This window comes from Trichosurus vulpecula, chromosome 1 (genome assembly GCF_011100635.1).
Source record: "Trichosurus vulpecula isolate mTriVul1 chromosome 1, mTriVul1.pri, whole genome shotgun sequence".
Taxonomy (NCBI): domain Eukaryota; kingdom Metazoa; phylum Chordata; class Mammalia; order Diprotodontia; family Phalangeridae; genus Trichosurus; species Trichosurus vulpecula.
The window spans coordinates 411,784,288-411,803,813 of NC_050573.1; the positions used below are offsets into that span (position 1 = coordinate 411,784,288).

Below are 19,526 nucleotides of genomic sequence, written 5' to 3' on the forward strand. Positions count from 1 at the left end.
GATTGAAGAGGTTCTGTAGTCACAACAGACCTTTACATGCAAATGTTGTACTTTGTGGAGAGAGCATGTATACACTTTAAGGAAACATCCCTTCCCCCACCCTACCCCCAACCATTGTCTATCTCAGAGGCTGCAAGTACAGGGAAGAACTTTCCTATGTCTTTAGAGAATGTGTCACAATAGAAAAATAGTATGTCAAAAAAAACCTAAAGAAACGAAAAATAATATGTCCATCTATCATTTTTCACTTTCAAGTGCTTTAGCGATGTTTGTTCATCAATCCCTTTATCGAGAGATGGAGAATGACTATATCTGTAACATGGAGCAAAGAAGGACTTGGTATTTCCTGAGTTCTGCCAGCTCTGCAGAGTGCTGTGCTGATAAAGCAAGCATAATGTTGGGATTCAGAGGATAGAACCAGAGAGAAATAGTTCCATAATGCTCTGCACTAATGAAGTTTTTGCCAGAACATATTATCAGGTTTTTCAAATCCATACTGAAAAAGGACTTCAAGAAGATTCAGAGGACTCATAGGAGCACAGCCAAAATTATGAGCTGAAAATACAATCTATGAAGAAAAGTTGAATGAGTGGATAGTATTCAGTTAGGAGAATAAAAGTCTGAGTGATGACAATGTTGTTCAGTAAAGGATGGTGGCCAGCTGTGCCATGGATCCATTGAGGAAAGAGCAAAAGGAAATGGGCTTCAAATAACAGCAGGAAATGTAAAACTAAATGTAGAACTGTCTCATCAGCCTTTTTTTTTCTCCAGATCAGGAGAAACACTGATCTGTCTGGAATAGGTTAGGGTGACTGTCTACAGTGGGAAAAGAGGAAAGTTGGTGATTTTAAGAGCCTTAAAAAGTCTTTGTTCCAGTAACAACGGTATGTTTCGCTCTTTCTATAACCCAGTGGATAAACAGGGCTAGTTAATTTAAGATGCTTTTCCAAGGATCATAAACTTAGAGTTGAAAGAGACCTTAGAGACCATCTTTACCACCCCCCTCATTTTTACACATGAGGAAACTAAAATCCAAGGAGGCAGGGTGTCATGTGTAAAGTCACACAGAAAATAAATAGAAGCTTCAGCTGAGTGACAGTGAGGCTGCCATGCTAACCAGAACAGCAACAATGACAACACAACGAAAAGTTCTTTATTGTTTCCTTTATTAAGTCAAGCATCTAAAATATGTTTTGGCTATTCATTAATCTGTCTCTGGTCATCTAAATAACCCATGGGTGGCAGCAAAAATGGAACAGCATAATCACCAAAGACTCACAATAATTTTCTTTCACCAAAATGTTAATATTTATTAACTTATTACACTTAATTAATTTATTATACTGTGATCACTGTTTATATTATTCAATCAACCTATAAATAAACATATATTAAGTGCCTACTATGGGCCAGGCACTGTGCTAAGTGTTTTTTATTAAACCATATATAGTATTGGTTTTGCTTCTCCTGGAGAATAAATTTGTTGAGTTGTGAGACCATATATTTTAACTTCGTATTTCCCAAATCCCTTAGCATGATGCTACAAAATCCAGGTCAATTCAATTTAGCAAACATTTATTAAGTGCTTATTATATGATAAGGTAGAAGGCTAGGTACTGATCATACAGAGGTAGAAACAAAACAGTCTCTTCTCTCAAAGAAACTACATAACACTGGGACTGTTGCAACATTTACACAAATAAATGTTTTTGTTATTCACTTGTTTTCAGTTGTGTCCAACTTTTGTGATCCCATTTGGGGTTTTCTTGGCAAAAATACAGGAAGAGTTTGCCATTTCCTTCTTTGACTAATTTTTGAAGATGAAGAAATGGAGGCAAATAGGGTTGAGTGACTTGCCCAGGGTCACACAGCTAGGAAATATTTAAGGCCAGATTTCAACTCAGGAGGATGAGTTTTCCTGATTCCAGGCCCAGTACTCCATATACTGTGCCACTTAGTGGCCCACTAAGGGTGTGATCTGAGGTTGAAAAAATTAAAGAAGGAGAAAATACTAATAGTTGGGAGAATATGGAGAGTCTTCATCAAGTAGATGAACCTAGGCTAAGCCTTGTAAGAGGATAAAGTTGATGAGACATAAGAGAGGAGGAGGGAGTGCATTTTGGATGTTGGATGTTGGGTACTGCATGGAGGTAGTAAATGGAGTTTCAAGTTCCAGAAATACTAGTGTCATTTAGATGAAATATTAAGCTTATTAACATGAGTAGTATGAAATAAAATCTGAAAGGTAGGCAAGAGTCATATGACATAGAGTCAAGATAATGGGAACCAGCTGAAGATTTTTATGTAGAGTAGTGACATAATTAGCCTTGTGCTTCAGGAAGATTATTTTGGTAAATATTTTGAGAGGAGAAGACTGGAAGCAGGGAGACTAATTTAAAGGCTACCAATAGTAATTTAGATAAGAGTTGATGAGAGGCTAAACTCTGGGAAGAGCTGTGTAAATGAATAGAAAGGGACATAGTGGTGGAAGTAGAGGTGACAAGACATCTGGCAAATGATAGGACTGTGAGTGATGTAGAAAGAATTCTAGAATTACTCCAAGGTCATAAAACTGGGTAACCTGGAAGATCATGAGATCTTCAATAGAAATAGGGAATTTTGCATGACAATAAAATGAAAGGTTTTCATGAATTTAAATATTATTATGCTGTAAGAAATGGAGATTGTGATGAATAGAGAGAAGCATGGAAGCATTTATATGATGCAGAGTGAACCCAGCAGAGTCAAGGAAACATTACAACAACATAGACAAAGACTACAATAAGGTAAGTAGAAAGAACACCGATGCCCATCCCCCCCACAATACATAAAAGTAACAAAATTAAAAAGAACAAGCTTAGCTCCAAAGAAAAATTATGAGAAGATTACTTTGGAGAGGGAAGGGCTTAAGGTGTGGATCTTTGAGAATACTGTCAGATGCTTTCAATGCATTGATCAGTTTTATTGATTTTTTCTCTTCTTCCTTTTTTCTTTAACAACAACTACAAAATATTTTTTATAAGGAATGACCTCTTGGAGGGGGAAAAGGAGGAACATAGGAAAAATAGGTAAATTAAAATCAAAATTTATCATTAAAAAGTATTTTAATAGGGAAATCTGAAGGTAGATTTTTAGAGGTAATAATAATCATTGCCTATTTGGATATGCTAATAGGACAACCTGGAGGAGCTCTCTAGCAGGCAATTAATAACACACTACTGTTATTCGGAGGAAGATTTGGTTTGGGTATATAGATTTAGAAGTCATACTTACTGTACCAAACTACCAACAACTTATTTTTTAGAGCTAGAAAGAAATTGTAACAAAATACATCTGGAAGAAAAAAAGATCCAGAATATCAAGGGAATTAATGAAAAATGCATGGGACGTGGTCTAGCCATATCAGATCTTAAGTTGTATTATAAAGCATCAATCAACAAAATTACTTGGTACTGGCTAAGAAATAGAGTGGTAGGTCAGTGGAATAGGTTAGGTACACAAGTTACAGTAGTCAATATCTATAGTAATGTACTTTTTGATAAACCCAAAGACTCCAGCTTCTGGGATAAGAACTCACTATTTGAGAAAAACTTCTGGGAAAACTAGAAAATAGTATGGCAGAAACTGGGCATAGACCAATATCTTACACTATATACCAAAATAAAGTCAAAATGGGTATAAAATTTAGATTTAAAGGTTGATACTATAAGCAAATTAGGAGAGCAAGGAATAGTTTACCTGTCAGATTTATGGAAAATGGAAGAATTTGTGACTAAACATGAGACAGAGAACATTATGAAATGAAAAATGGATAATTTTGATTACATTAAATTGAAAAGTTTTGGTACAAGGAAAGCCAATACAACCAAGATTAGGAGGGAAGCAGAAAGCTGGGAAAGAATTTTTACAATCAGTGTCTTTGATAAAGGCCTTATTTCTAAAATATAAGAGAACTGAGTCAAATTTAGAAGAATAAAAGTCATTCTCCAATTGACAAATGGTCAAAGGATATGAAGAGGCAGTTTTCAGAGGAAGAAATTAAAGGCATCTATAGTCATATGAAAAAATGCTCTAAATCACTATTGATTAGAGAAATGCAAATCAAAACGTCTTTTAGGTACCATATCACACCTGTCAGATTGTCTAACATGACAAAATAGGAAGATGATAAATGCTGGAGAAGATGTGGGAAAATCGGAACACGAATGATTGTTGGTGTTGTGAGCTGATCCAACCATTCTGGAAAACATTTTGTAACTGTGCCCAAAGGGCTATGAAAATGAGCATACCATTTGAGCCAGCAATACTACTTCTAGGGCTTTATCCAAAAGAGATCATAAAATGGAAAAAAAGGACCCATAAGCACAAAAATATTTATAACAGCTCTTTTTGTGGGGGCAAAGAATTGGAATTTGAGGGGATGCCCATCAGCTGGGGAATGGCCAAACAGGTTGTGGTATATGAATGTAATGGAATACTATTGAGCTGTAAGAGAGGATGATCAGGCAGACTTCAGAAAAACCTGGACAGACTTAATTGAGCTGATTCTGAGTGAACGGAGAAGAACCAGCCACACTGTGCTATGACTAACTTTGTTAGACTTGACTTTTCTCAGCAACATAAGCTTCCAAGACAACTCCAAAAGGCTCATGATGGAAAATGGTATCCATATCCAGAGAAAGAATTAAAGAGCTTGAATGCAGTTCAAAGTATGTTATTTGTTCTCTTTTTTGTTTTGTTTCTTCTTTCTTGTAGTTCATTCCATTGGTTATAATTCTTTGCAACATAAATAATGTGAAAATACGTTTAATGTGAATGTATATGTAGAGACTATATTGAGTTGCATGCAGTCTTGGGAAGGGGGAGGGTGAGGGGAGGGAGCGGCAAAAATTTGGAACTCAAAAGCTTGTGGAACTTAATGTTGTAAACTAAAAGGAAATGAATAAAATTTATACAAATTTAATGGGTATATGTAGATACTACATCAGATTGCATGCCAACCAGGAGGAGGGGGGAGAGGAGGAAGGGCGAGAAAATTTAAAACTCAAAAGCTTGTGGAAACCAATATTGTGAACTAAAAATAAATAATTTTTCAAAAATTTTAAAAAAAGAAGTCATAGTTAGGATATTTGAACTTGTGGGAGCTGGTCACAGACTGAGACAAAGAAAAGGAGAAAAGTACCAGAAAAAAAGAGCCCAGAGGAAAAGCCATTTCATATCATGATCTGGGAAAACAGTGATCAGATAGGGGGGATTGCAGGTGTTTGTTGTCCTTCATGCTCCAGGAGGACTAAAATGATATCACTCTGTCAGGGTCAAGTTAGAGCGTGTCTGACTATGGCCAATCAGACAAATATGATCTTGGAAGGCTCTATCATAGGTCAGGCATAAATAATCCATATGAACATTTGAAGTAGAAATGTCTCTAAACTTTTGCACCCTGCAGCACCTGTAAGCACATTATCAACAATTTTAGAGGGATTAAAGAGAATGAAGACTGCAAAAGGTCATTTTTTAGGAGTTTTTAAATTGTTGATAATATTGGAGAGCCTAGTTTCAGCTAAGAGCTCAAGTTGGATGCCATACAACTTTGGGTTGAGTGGGAAGTGAGGACATGTTATCGTTGATATTTGCCAGTAAAAGAAAAGTAAGATAGAAGATGATAACTATTGAAAATGCCAAGGTCAAGTGAAAGATTTTGTTTTGTTTGTTTTTAGGACAGTAAACAAGCATATTTGAGCAATGATAGAAGAGCCAATAGATAAGGAGACACTGAAGGTAAGAGAGAAAGAATGATTGAGGTGACAAGCAAGCTCCCTGGGGATGAGGGTGGACACAAATAGAGGTTTGGGATTTGGCAAAGAAAAGAATCAACTCTTCCTTAGAGACTAGTGCCAGTAGAAGCAGAGAGTAAATGTGAATACGTAGAGGGTTCCTGAGGTATAGACTAGGAGAGATGAGGAATGTTCGAATATATTAGATATAATACCTTTTGAGTGAATGATTTATAATAATTTATATTTTCCAGAGGTATATTGCTTTTAACCATAGCATCAATGTAATTTATGGTAGCATCTTTTCTTTCATATTAGCTTTAAAGTCTTAAGCTACTAGGAACTGAAAGTTGTGTGGGTTGAACACCCCGAATGCCTGTCTGGCATATCTATCTAATATAATGTATTACCTATGAAAGGTCAAATTAAAATATGGTAAATGCAAGATTTTCGTATTGGTTCTTTTTGCATTTTCTTTCTCTCCTCCCAAGACCTGGCCTCCCACAGCAGACAGAAGAGAACATTATTTCTAGACTGTTGACTTTCATAATGTAATACTGGATTCATTCACTCATATCTTCTAGGACTGGTAGAGAATGAGGGGTCATTTAAGGCAAAGACATAAAATATATGGTTTTCAGGCCAAATATGGTCCACAACATTTATAATATCTGACCCAGACCAGATAAAAATGTAATTGAGAAATATTTAACAAAGTAAGTAAAAAATAGAATAAAACTTAGATAATTTGGCATTTTAAAAAACAAAGTCGACATGTAACCTACAGAGACCCTTATGTATGGTTTAGTGGACCCCATTTCTATTTGAATTTGACACCACTGATCTAATGCACTCAATCTAGATAGGATATAGTATCTAATCACCCATTTCAAAACAATGTTAAAATTAGAAAATCTGCATATACTTGCATATATAGTTAATCTTTGCAATCTACAATTATATAGCACTCTCCATATAAGATCTCATTAACTATTCACAAAATCCTTGAAAATTAGAAAACACAAGATATCTAGTGAAATACCCTCACAACTACATTGCATACAATGATGCATTCATCTGTATATAACAACTTAGGCTAATCTGGTGACTTTTACCATCTTTAATCACTTTAGTGCTCTTAGTACCTTCTCAATAAACTCTAAAAAGACATTTATGACTAGGATAATAGAGGCTAGGTATAGCCAGTTGTTACAGTCAGGATGCCTGCTACCGTGGTTTCTTTGACCTTCTTTTCTAAAGGAAAGCAACTTTAAAGGGGTCAACAATCTTACTTTAGTTAAACATATGTATCTATCTATCTATATTTCACTTAGTTCAGCAGAAAAGTAAGCAACCTGAACTTCAGAGAAATCACAGAGATTACAAGCAGAAATTATGAGCAGAAAAAATGTGACAGATCAACAGACAGGGCTTCTGTCTGAGAAATTATCACAGATCAACAGACAGATCCAACTGTCTGACCAAGGCAATACATACATAGTTGCCAGAGTGAGAGAAGCAACACCATCTGGGTTTTCAAAGCTCGGGGTTGGGGCTCCTTAATGGCTATCCAGAGTTTTGTCTGGCCAAATCATACAAACATTCTTCCAATGAGTGAGCCCCCAATGCAAAACCTCACCTTAGAGTATATTTACCCTTCTCAGAGCCAGAGGGAATCATAATTCTCATGACTCAGTGCCTAATTAGAAATTAGCAAAAGGTGTGAGCTTTCCTACAAACAAGCCTCCCTTAATCAAGCTTCACTTAATGAGCTCCACCTGAGGCTTATTACTGGGCAGGGAAGAACCTTCTGTTAACCTTATACCAGTCAATAATTTATCACTTACTATGGAACTGCTTGGCAGTGTGTGGTTCTACTGTCCTTGAATGGAAGTAATTTCTTAAAGAATGATTTGAATATCTTTTCCATGTTCCTTTTGTTTGTTTCCCTTCTTGTATTTTTATCCTCATGATGACTTCACTTAGTTGGGTCTCTTGCCAAGAATTCTTTAAAATGATTTTACCCTCTATACTTTATTTTATAAGGCAATAGTCTCATAATGGAAGATTAATAACAATTAATGATCTTCCATTACATTTATTCATAAGAATATAAAAACACATTTATATTACAAACATGGGTTGTTTTAGTTGTCATCTCTCTCAACCTGACAAGTAATTTAAGTGTTTCCTGTCTAAGGTATTAAGGCTTTTTTGGTCTCTGCTTTATGTACATAAGTTTATGTACATAGGTCTATGTACACAGCTTTTATATGAATTTATTATAACAGGTATTAATGCTCTTTCTGTTATACATTACCAATCTTTCATTATCAGTAACGTCTTTAAATAGGTCAGGATAAAAGTGTTTCAACCATATGCTATACATTTTTCTCATGGTTATTATTATTATTGTTACATATATATATATATATATATATATATAATTTCATCTTATCCCTAACAAGTCAAATGTTTTAACTATAAATGGACAACTACTTCAGGAATCGCATCCATATCTACAATGAATCCTTCTAGTCTCTTAAAACATTTTTTCTTTTGTAATACCATTCAATGCTCCCCACTCCTAGTGCCTACATATTATATTTCCAAAGAAAATTTCCATGAAATAGTAAGACATTCATTTATGTATTCTATAAAATTTTAGATTTTCTCAGTACTTATTCCTGAACCATTTTCCAATTAGATATATATACATATACATATACATATATATATATACATATACATATACATATATATATATACATATTAGATTTCCTACATATATATATTTTTCAAAAATTTTAAAAAAAGAAGTCATAGTTAGGATATTTGAACTTGTGGGAGCTGGTCACAGACTGAGACAAAGGAGAAAAGTACCAGAAAAAAAGAGCCCAGAGGAAAAGCCATAATCTAAATGGCAAAAGAGCTCCAAAAAGCCAATGAGGAGAAGAATGCTGTAAAAAGCAGAACTGGGAAAAATGTAAAAGAAGGTCCAAAAGCTCACCGAAGAAAATAATTCCTATATGTCTGTTGATATGTGTGTGTGTGTGTGTGTGTGTGTGTGTGTGTGTATGTATGCATGTGTGTGTATATATGTATATATACTCCTGTCTAATAGTGATAAAGTTCTTATGAGTTACAAGTATCATCTTCTAATGTAGGAATGTAAACAGTTTAGCTTTATTAAGTCCCTTATGATTTATCTTTCCCATTTACCTTTTTAAGCTTCTCTTGAGCCTTATATTTGAAAATCATATTTTTATTCAGCTCTGGTCTTTTTCTCAAGAACGCTCAAAACTCCTCCATTTCATTGAATACCCATTTTTTCCTCCCTGAAATATTATACTCAGTTTTGCTGGGTAGGTGACTCCTGGTTGTTATACTAGCTCCTTTGCCTTTCAGGATATCATATTCCAAATCCTCTGATCCTTTAATGTAGAAGCTGCTAAATCTTGTGTTATCCTGGCTGTGTCCCAAGGATACTTTAATTGTTTCTTTCTGGCTGCTTGCAATATTTTCTCCTTGACCTAGGAGTTGTGGAATTTGGCTATAATATTCTAGGTAGTTTTCATTTTGGGATTTCTTTCAGGAAGTGATCAGTGGATTCTTTCAATTTCTACATTATCCTCTGGTTCTAGAATATCAGGACAATTTTCCTTGATATGGTCTTGAAAGATGATGTCTAGAGTCTTTTTTTGATCGTGTCTTTTAGGTAGTCCAATAATTTTAAAATTATCTCTCCTGGATTTATTTTCCAGGTCAGTTATTTTTAATAAAATATCTAATACTGTCTTCTTTCTTTTTTCATTATTTTGATTTTGTTTTATTGTTTCTTGATTTCTCATAAAGTCATTAGCTTCTATTTGCTCAATTCTAACTTTTATGGAGTATTTTTAGTGAATTTTTGTGTCTCTTTATCCATTTGGCCAATTCTGCTTTTCAATGCATTTTTCTCCTCACTGGTTTTTTGTACCTCTTTTACCATTTTATCTACTGTTTTTTAAGGTGTCATTTTCTTCAGTTTTTTTGTATCTCCTTTATCAAGCTGTTGACTGATTTTCATGATTTTCTATCATCACTGTCATTTCTCTTTCCAGTTTTCCCTTTACCTTTCCTGATTTTCAAAATCCTTTTTAAGCCCTTCCATGGCCTGAGACCAATTCATATTCTTCTTGGAGGCTTTGGATGTAGGAGCTTTGACTTTGTGATTTTCTTCTGAGTGTGTGTTTTGATCTTCCTTGTCAACCTAGTAACTTTTCTTTCGCTTGCTCATTTCCCCAGCCTATTTCTTGACCTTTTAACTCTTTGTTAAAGTAGGGCTCTGATTCCAGGGTAGAGGGTGCACTGTCCCAAGATTCAGAGATTTTGGTCAGCTATTTTTAGAGATACTTCTAGGGACCTCTAATGTTTCAGTTCTTGCATGGTGGTATAATCCAAGAAGAGCTGTTTACTCCTCTCCTGGCCTGTTCTCTGGTCTATGAGTGACCACAAGCATTATTTTTCTGCCCTGGAACTGTGATGAGAGTCCCTGTTCTACTGAAGCCACAAGCTCTGGTATATTGGTATTCCTCCTCACCCTGGGACAGTCACTCAGTTGCAACCCAGATCTGAATGTGGGCAAAGCAACAGAGTCTTTCCCCCAGTGCCAGCAAAGAGCATGTCCTATAATCTCCTTGTGATCAGTTGTCAAACTTCTCTCTTACTGTTGAGGTCACTCAATCACTCCATATCACTTCCTGGATGAAACAAATACAAAGTCCTCCGTTTGGCATTCAAAGTCATTCATAATCTAGATTTCTCCTACCTTTTTGACCTTTCACATGTTAATCCCTGCCAGATACTCTTCAATCCAGTGACAACAGTCACCTAGTTGTTCAATAAATCACACCATTTTTTAGAAAGGCTTAGGGAACTTTTTCTGGCTGTCCTTCATGCCTGCAATGCATTTCCTCTACATCTCTGCTTCCTGGTTTTCCTGGCTTATTATGTATGTCCTTTTTTATTGGTCAATACTCCTCAGGCAGCTAGATGGTGAAGTAGATAGATTGCTGGACCTGGAGTCAGGAAGACTTGCGTTCAAACATAGCTTCAGACACTTTCTACCTCTGTGAACCTGGACAATTATAAAAGAGATCATAATAGCATCTACCTCACAGGTTTTTGTGAGAACCAAATGAGATTTCTGTAAATGACAGATATCACAGTGCTTGGCACATAAGAAGTACTTAAAAATGCTTATGTCTCTCTGTGGATCTGTTGTTTTATTTCTAGAAAACTGTTTAAAAGCTTTTGACTCATCCATGGTTTACACTGACACTCATTTTCCCTTTGTAACATTCAGAATCTCCTGTAAAGGTTCTTCTTTCACTTTTACTATTTTCCATTATTATTAAACAGAGTTTTCTTCTATTTTCTGTTCTATATATTTACTATTTCTTTTCTGTCAGCTACATGGGGACCTTTTCTATCCCATGTCCTCAAGACATCATCACTGTCCTATATCTATAGCTTTAGCTTTGTCAACATTTCTTTTTTACACATTGTATCTACTCTACTGCTTTCTCATCTCCTTCTGGATATCTTGCTTCTAACTAAAGTTTATGAAAAAGGGTGACCACCTTATCTCTTTTCTTAAATCTTTTATCTCTCCCTTGGGAATAATTTCTGTCAACTCCACCACACAATCTTGCAAGCCTGGTGAATGTTTTATACTTTCCTGTACATACCTGACAGCTAGTCTTTTCCTAAATTGTGATAGCTAGATACTCTTATTTTCTAAGCTCTACATTTTATCCTATCCCTGTGACTTATCTGTTTTATTTTCTTCTTAGCTTCTTCCTTTTCACTTTTCTCTCCTCCTGCTGTTCAAAAATACATATTTAAAAAATTCTTTCCTATTATGCCCCTCTTAAAATCTCCTTTTCCTTATTTATTCATCAAATTCACTTTGTATTCTCATACTAATTCATCTTTATGACTGCAGTCCCCGTTCCTCCTGCACAATGCCTTTAATCATTTACTTCTATAAGGAATATTGCCTTTGTAACTTTCCTATGTGGCTCAGACAGTGCTTACTTGTTTCCTACTCAGGCACTTTTTCTCCTCTTTCTCTGAAATCACTGTTTTGGGATAAAAGCATTATAAAGCCTACTTGAATATTGTTGAAATTTTTCAAAGTGAATCTATCTTCCTAATACTAGAGAGACGTTTTGGTGTCACGTAAAAAGACCAAGTTCCAGCGATCCTTTCTTTGCCACTAACTAGCTGTATTACCTTGGGCATGCTATTTAATGTATCTGCATCTTGGTTTCCTCACCTGTAAAACAAGAAAGATTCTAAAGGACTAATCATGACTAATCGTCTTTTTAATTGAGAGGTAGCAGACAATATGTAAAAAACAATCATAGATTTAGAGCTGGAAGGGACCTTGGGCATCATTAAATCTAATGACTTCAATTTACCAATAAAGAAGCTAATATTTAGAGAATTTAGGTGACTTGCCCAGAGTCACACAGCAAGTGTCTGAGGTTGGTTTCTAACGCAAGTCTTCCTGACTTGAAATTCAGTGATCTGTACCTTCACTATGCCACATGGCTGAAAAGATACATATGCTACCAGATGTGACCAATATGTCAATTTATTCTGCTTAACTCTACTTTTTGGGTGGGAGCAACTAGGTTGCACAGTGAATAGAGTGCTGGGCTTGGAATTAGGAATATTCATCTTATTTGAATCTGGCCTCAGGTACTAGCTGTGAGACCCTGGGCAAGTCACTTAATCCTGTTTGCCTCAGTTTCCTCATTTATAAATTGAGTTAGAGAAGGAAAGAGCAAAGCACTCCAGCATCTTTGCCAAGAAAACCCCCAATGGGTTCATGAAGTGTCAGACATGACTGGAATGACTCAACAACATCAACAACTTGGTTACAAAACAGAGGTTCTATTGATGGTATAGATCAAACAAATGACATTAAACATACCAAAAAAAGCACCAAAGGAATATTTAAAAGAAATGAAAGTAAAGTGACTCATTCTCTAACCATCACTCCATCACTAAAGTTCTATGATACTAGGCTCATTAGAAAACAGCTTCCTCAAAAGGAAATCTCCCGTACTTTCAAAACAAAATGAAATAAAAAAACACAGCTTCTGTATTACGAAAACATGTTATGCAACAATCCCCTTATCAAAATCCAAGCAGGAATCCACACTCAACAATAACATTAAAAAACTCAGGTACCCTTCATAGTCAGAATATAACTCAAATTTCTTCTTTCTACCTTAGTTGGATTTCCTTTTCACTAACCTCCAAAGTAAGAGCCATCCGTCAGCTTCATTTCTTTACTGGATTTTGTGATGACACCAGCCACACCATGCTGGATGAAGTACATTTTTTTACCCACAGCTCCTTCTCGAATGATATAATCTCCAGGCTGGAATACCTCAAACCTTAGTTTGCTCAGCATGGCTGTCACGAAATTGGGATCGGCGTTAGCAAAAAGTGGCATGGTGGCCACCAACTTCCTACAGTTGAAGTTGACTATCTCCTAAAAGGTGAGAGGAAAAAGGGAAAAAAAATTATTAAGGTGGAGGTGAGATATCCAAGCAAGCATATATTTAAAAATGGAATGGGTCATTGAAATCACATTGAAAAATTAGAAATATAAACTCAGGAGTCCCAGTATAGCACATATTTTTGATAACTCTGCCAGATTTTTAGCATTTCAGGCTTTAGACTTTAGAAAATGTCAGAAATTCTAGTCATTTTTATAACCTTTTCAGGGAAGAAAAAAGTCTAATCATTTCCTGCTAAATGCAGCATTATAAAATGCACCATACATGCTTTTCTTTAGTATAATTTAATTGTCCTTCCTTGTACACACATTATTAATACTGAGACATACCCAGCTGAGAGGCAAAAGGATTACTATTATTGTTATTTTTAATCAAAACTCTCCACCTAGCATCAGTGACCATGGATAGCTGGGTCACAAAAGTGATACTCTGATTTCTGGGAACAAAAATAATGGTATAGCTAGATCCCACTGTTCACAACAACTGAAAGGAAAAAAAACCACCATTCTTTAGAATGGATTTTGGTTCTCCTCTGGTTGGCATGAAATGGGCAACACTAGGAAAAATAGCTATTTCCTCCCACACATGTCCTGACATGACCTCTGAGAGGGTCTGTAGTTTGTGCCTCAGGCTTGTTAATTCTGTTGTTCTCTTTCTATTCTATGGGTCTAAGGCCAAGCAAAACTTAACCAGGAATTCTCCCGACCAGGACATATGGATCTGCACCCATTTGTCTAAGATACCAAAGAAAAGAGAAGTAAAGGTGAGGTTTAGGGTTTTGGTTTTAGGTTTTCAATGGATGTGGAGAATGTGTAGTCCTCTCTATGGACTCTATGAAGAGCTATATTTAACACAGGTTCAGATGCTTCATCAGGCACTTGTTACCTGTTTGGCCATGTGTAAGACCCTTTGAGACTATTTTCTCATTTTTAAATGGAGATAATAATACTTTCATTACTACCTCTTGGGGTTTTGTGATAAAAACAATCTTTAAACCTTAAAGTCCTATAAAAAGGTAGATGATATTATTTGTGGTATCGGGGAATGAAAACTGACTTTGGAGTCACAGGACATGGGTACAAATTCTGTATCTCGCTTACTACCTATATGACCTTAAAAAAATCACTTAACCCCTCTGGGCCTCAGTTTCCTCGTTTATAAAATGACAAAGTTGAACTAGACAGTGTCTTAGCACCCTTCCAGTTCTAGATCTATGATCTTTGCTGTTCAATCATTTTCAGTCATGTCTGATTCTTCATGACCTCATTTGGGGATTCCTTGGAAAGGTACTGGAGTCGTTTGACGTTTCCTTCTCCAGCTCATTTTACAGATGAAGAAACAGGCAAACAGGATTAAATGATTTGCCCAGGTTCACTCAGCTAGTCAGTGTCTAAGGCCAGATTTGAACTCAGAGATTAGTCTTCTTGATTCCAGACCTGGAGCTCTGTCCTTGTGCCACCTAGCCATTTGAAGATCTGTGATCTAATCTTTATTTAATATGCAGTAGAGACGATTTTTGCTTCCATTCTACGTTCTTTATCCCTGTTCTCTCATCTTGCTGTAGTAGAAAATAATTTGATATATTTTAATGGCCTTTTCAATTTCCCTGTATGTATTTGAATAAATATTTTCTCTAAAGGCTCCCATCAGGCCCTCATCACTTCTCATCTAGATTATGGCAATAGCCTTCTCTTTGGTCCTCCTGACTCTAGTCTTTAACCACTACAACACATTCTCCATGAAGCTAAAATGATTTCTTCCCTCCTCAATAACTCCAATGGCTCCCCATTGATTCCAGAATGAAATAAAAAGTCCTTTGTTTGACACTTAAAGTTCTTCTCCATCTGGCATCCCACAATTTTCTCCTTCTCCTTATATTTTACTTCCCTCTGTTCACTCTACAACCTGGCTATACTGGCCTACTTGCATTCTCTCTCACAAGATACTCCATCTGGGCCTTTTCATTGGCTGTCTGATTCCTGGAATATTCTCCCTCCTCACTTCTACCTCTGAGAGTCCCTAGCTTCTTTCGATAGCCAGTGTAAATTCCAGTTTCAGCAGGAAGCCTTTTCTGTTCTCCCAGCTGCCCTCTAAAGTTACCTACCATTTCTCTTTATGTATCTTATAGTGATCTATTTATTTTCATGTAGTCTCCTCCTTTAGAGTGAAAGTTTGTTGGGGCCAGGGATGTGTGTGTGTGTGTGTGTGTGTGTGTGTGTGTGTGTGTGTGACCAGCCCAGAGTCAGTACATGACACACAGTAGGCACTTAATGCGGCAGCTAGGTGGTATAATGGATAGGGTATGGGCCTTAGAGCAGGAAGACTCATCCTCCTGAGTTAAATGCTGGCCTCAGTCACTTACTAATTGTGTGAGCCTGGGCAAGTCGTTTAACCTTGTTTGCTCAAGTTTCCTCACCTATAAAATGAGCTGGAGTAGGAAATGGCAAACTACTTCAATAAGTTTGAGAAGAAAACCCAAAGATGGGGTCGCAATGAGTTGGACAAAGCTTAAACGATTACAACAGTCACATAATACATACTTATTGAATAAAGTCAGCTTTGTCATTGGTACTCCCATGATCACATTTTTTGTTATTAAGATGAATTCTCTCATCTTATTTCTCTGTATTTTTTAAAATTTCTACATGAACACCTTCTAATTTAAGCTGCACAAAGCTAGCAAATATGTGAGGAGGAAACAGATGGAATCAGAATGAGGCTTTTTTTGAATCTAAATGCCCCCTTAAGAGATCTTAATGGCTTCTCTTGTTTCCACTGGAGACTTCATTTGCCTATATTGGGGACCTAAAAGTTAAGTAAAGAAGCATTTTGGTAAATCTGAGAGTGAACTAAAACGTGTATATACATATATACATACATACATATGTATGTATGTATGTATACACACATACACATATACACACATATATACGTATATATGGGTGTGTATGTATGTATGTGTGTATATGTATGTGTGTGTGTATATATATATATATATATATATATGTATGTATGTACGTATATACACACACATATATATATTTTTTCCCCTAAATGTCACATTCCCGAAGAGCACAAGAAGGTGGAAATCCTTGGGGAACATATACTTGGAGAAGTTAATAATCCTGTAAGCTCTTCAAAGGCATAATTTAGTTGTTGTATAATTATCCCTGTTAGCATCACTGTTAACTAAAGATGCAAAGTGATCCTTCCACTGAACTGCTTCATGACCCCTGGGCAAATCTCTTGGTATTTATACATCTCTTAGTATTTTAATGTCTCATTTATAAAATAGGCATATATTTTCATGCATGGACTGTCCTTCATATGCATAGTGAATACTACTGACCTCCCACAAGATCAGCAGAGCATGTGATTTTCTTTTTTTAATCTCATTGTAAGGGGAGATTTCCTCTTCTAGAGTCCTCCTCTGATGCCTCATTATGAAATAGATTCTGATTTTGGGGATCTCAGAGTATATCCTAGCAGAACATAAGATCTGGGAGTTACTAGAAGTCTAGAAAGGCTCTGAGAATGTGCCCTTCCAATGATTGTATAAATACAGTTTAGCTAAGTACCAAGTACAGATTTGTCACCTGAAGGTTGGCCATGACATAAAGGATTTTTTTCAACCAGAGAAACTCATGAGTATCATCTGTTAAGGCAAAGGGGTGTTGATATATGTTTCAACAAAGGCAAGGTTTTCTCTACCACACCGCAGAAATCTCTTCATCCTTGCTCCACAGTCTGCTCCTGTGGCCTCTCCCTCTGACTGACTGGTCCCTCCCAGAACCTCCATTTTAAGGAAGAGACCCATGCCTAATCATTTCTTAATTCTTCTCTAGGCTGCACTCCTGATTCATCTCCATAGGGCTTTCTCCCATCTTATTTTCAGTTCCCTTTTATATGTTGTCTTCCCCCATTAAAATATAATCTCTTTGAGGGAAGGTACATTTTTCTGCTTGTATTTGTACTCTCGGCCCATAGTATATAGTGCCTGCAGTAGGTCCTCAGTAAGTGGGTATTGATTGACTGACTGACCTATCTTCACATGCCTACTCTTTTAATGTGTGTGAATATTATTATTGTTGCTATCAACATACTTAGCTCCTATAAATACTTTTTCCTGTCCAGAGTAACAATGCGACACATATCATTACTGCATTTAGAGCATGTTTTTGGCTGTTGTACAAAACAAACAAAAAATAAGGGAAAGAACATAGAAAAGTGCCAGCAAGAAGCCAATGCAGGAATATTATGGCAATAATAAAATATGCTTTAGAGATTTACATTCAGTTGCCAAACTTATGACTGCCCAGCAGTTGAGAAAAATGGGTTTCAGAATTAATCATTTAAGTAAAACGTTTTCTTTCCTTGTTCCCTTGAAATATTTTGAATTTGACTGATTATTTCTAACCCAGGAGGGTTATCAAATTTTATCAAATAATTTTGACTATAATAAAGCATTTAAAAACTGGAAATCTCTTGTTATTTTCAGTCATTTTCAGTTGTTTCTAAGTCTTCAGGACCCAAAGATATTGAAATGGTCTGCCATTTTCTTCTCCAGCTCATTTTACAGATGGGGAAAGTGACAAGAATAGAGTTAAGTGACTTGTCCAGGGCCACACAGCTAGTAAGTGTCTGAGGCCAAATTTGAATGTAGGCAGATGAGTCTTCCTGACTCCAGGCATGGCACTCTGTCCACTGTATAGCCTAGCTGCCCAAATATCTCATATATGCATAATAATAACATAGAAATTAGAAGTATACATAATTTATGTTCTCTAGAGAAAATATACCTTTTATAAGCATATATGTATATACACATGTTTATATGTGTGCATATATGTACATATATATGTATGTATGTATATATGTATGCACATATGTATGTATTTGTGTATTTATGTATGTATGCTAGCTCAGTGGCACAGTGGAGAGATTGCTGGACTTGAAATGAGAAATTCCTGACTTCAAATCCAGTCTCAGATACTTACTAGCTGTGTTACTCTAGACAAGTTACTTAATCTTTCTTTGCCTCAGTTTCCTCACCTGTAAAATGGGGATAACAGTAGCACCTACCTCCCAGGGTTATTATAAAGATCAAATGAGAATAAAATTCTAAAATATTTAGCATAGTGCCTGGCACACAGTGAGCTCTACATAAATATTAGCTATTATTATTATTATTATCTTTTTTTAGTATTTTGAGAATGTTAAAACATTATAATTTTATATTAAATATATATTTTAGATGAAACTATTATTCCACAAATATTACAATAAGCAAATTAAATCCCAAAGTCAATTGAATCCCAAAGAGCCTCTGCAAACAATATTTACCAATAGTAAATACCGAGATTTGTTTCAGGCCTTAGCTCTTCCTGCTGCAGTTACTGTCGCTGATCACAGATACTATAGTTAATTTCTTCCCTGTCCCCTTCTCCTCCCCTTCCCATCCACCTTCATCATCATCATTAAGAGCATTTCACAGGTTCACACTTTTAAACGACACTGTCAGGCACAAAATCCATTTTATTTAATAATTTACAAAAAGACATAAAACCACAAAATTTACACCGACAGAGACAGATATTCAGATTCTGTACACATTGATTATGGTAAAGGTGCCATTTGACTCTTAAGATTAGAATGCTTTAGGACACAGAATCTTGATGCAAATTTTCTCTAAAAATCTAGAGAAGTACATTGTATTATTTTGCTTGGGAATTGCTGAAGGACTGGGCTGATTCTATTCATACCTGTATACCTGTGAGTTATGGTTTAAAAAAAGAGAAGAAAAAGCATTATCTTTAGGTCTATCACACTGCCTGAAATTTCCATTTAAATCCTCTGAGATGAAGATTAGCCTATTAAAGGCCTTCATATAAAAAGAGACTATTTTACTTCAGAGGATAGAACAGAAAGAATAAGACAAAAGGTGAGCAAGTGTTTAGCATTTGGAAGGAAAATCACAAAGCAAGATTCTTCTCTACTGGACCTTATAAGCCTGGTCCAATGGAAGGGTTTTAACAACAAATAAGAAAAAAATAACACATTTTAAAGTTTACAAATATTTTCCTCACATAGAACTATGAAATATCTGCTGTAAATAGTTATTCCCTTTTTTCTAGGTGAGAAATATGAAGTTTAGAGAATATGAGATACATGC

The 19,526-nt window shown here is 35.8% G+C and overlaps 1 protein-coding gene across 1 annotated transcript in view; it reads right to left on the reverse strand.

The window, feature by feature from the left end:
• LOC118834261 (potassium/sodium hyperpolarization-activated cyclic nucleotide-gated channel 1) overlaps nucleotides 1-19,526 on the reverse strand; it is a 170,697-nt gene that overhangs the window by 69,317 nt on the left and 81,854 nt on the right. Inside the window, exon 3 of the mRNA XM_036741726.1 lies at nucleotides 13,086-13,326. Coding sequence (XP_036597621.1) covers nucleotides 13,086-13,326 — 241 coding nt within the window. The remainder of the gene's footprint in view (nucleotides 1-13,085; nucleotides 13,327-19,526) is intronic.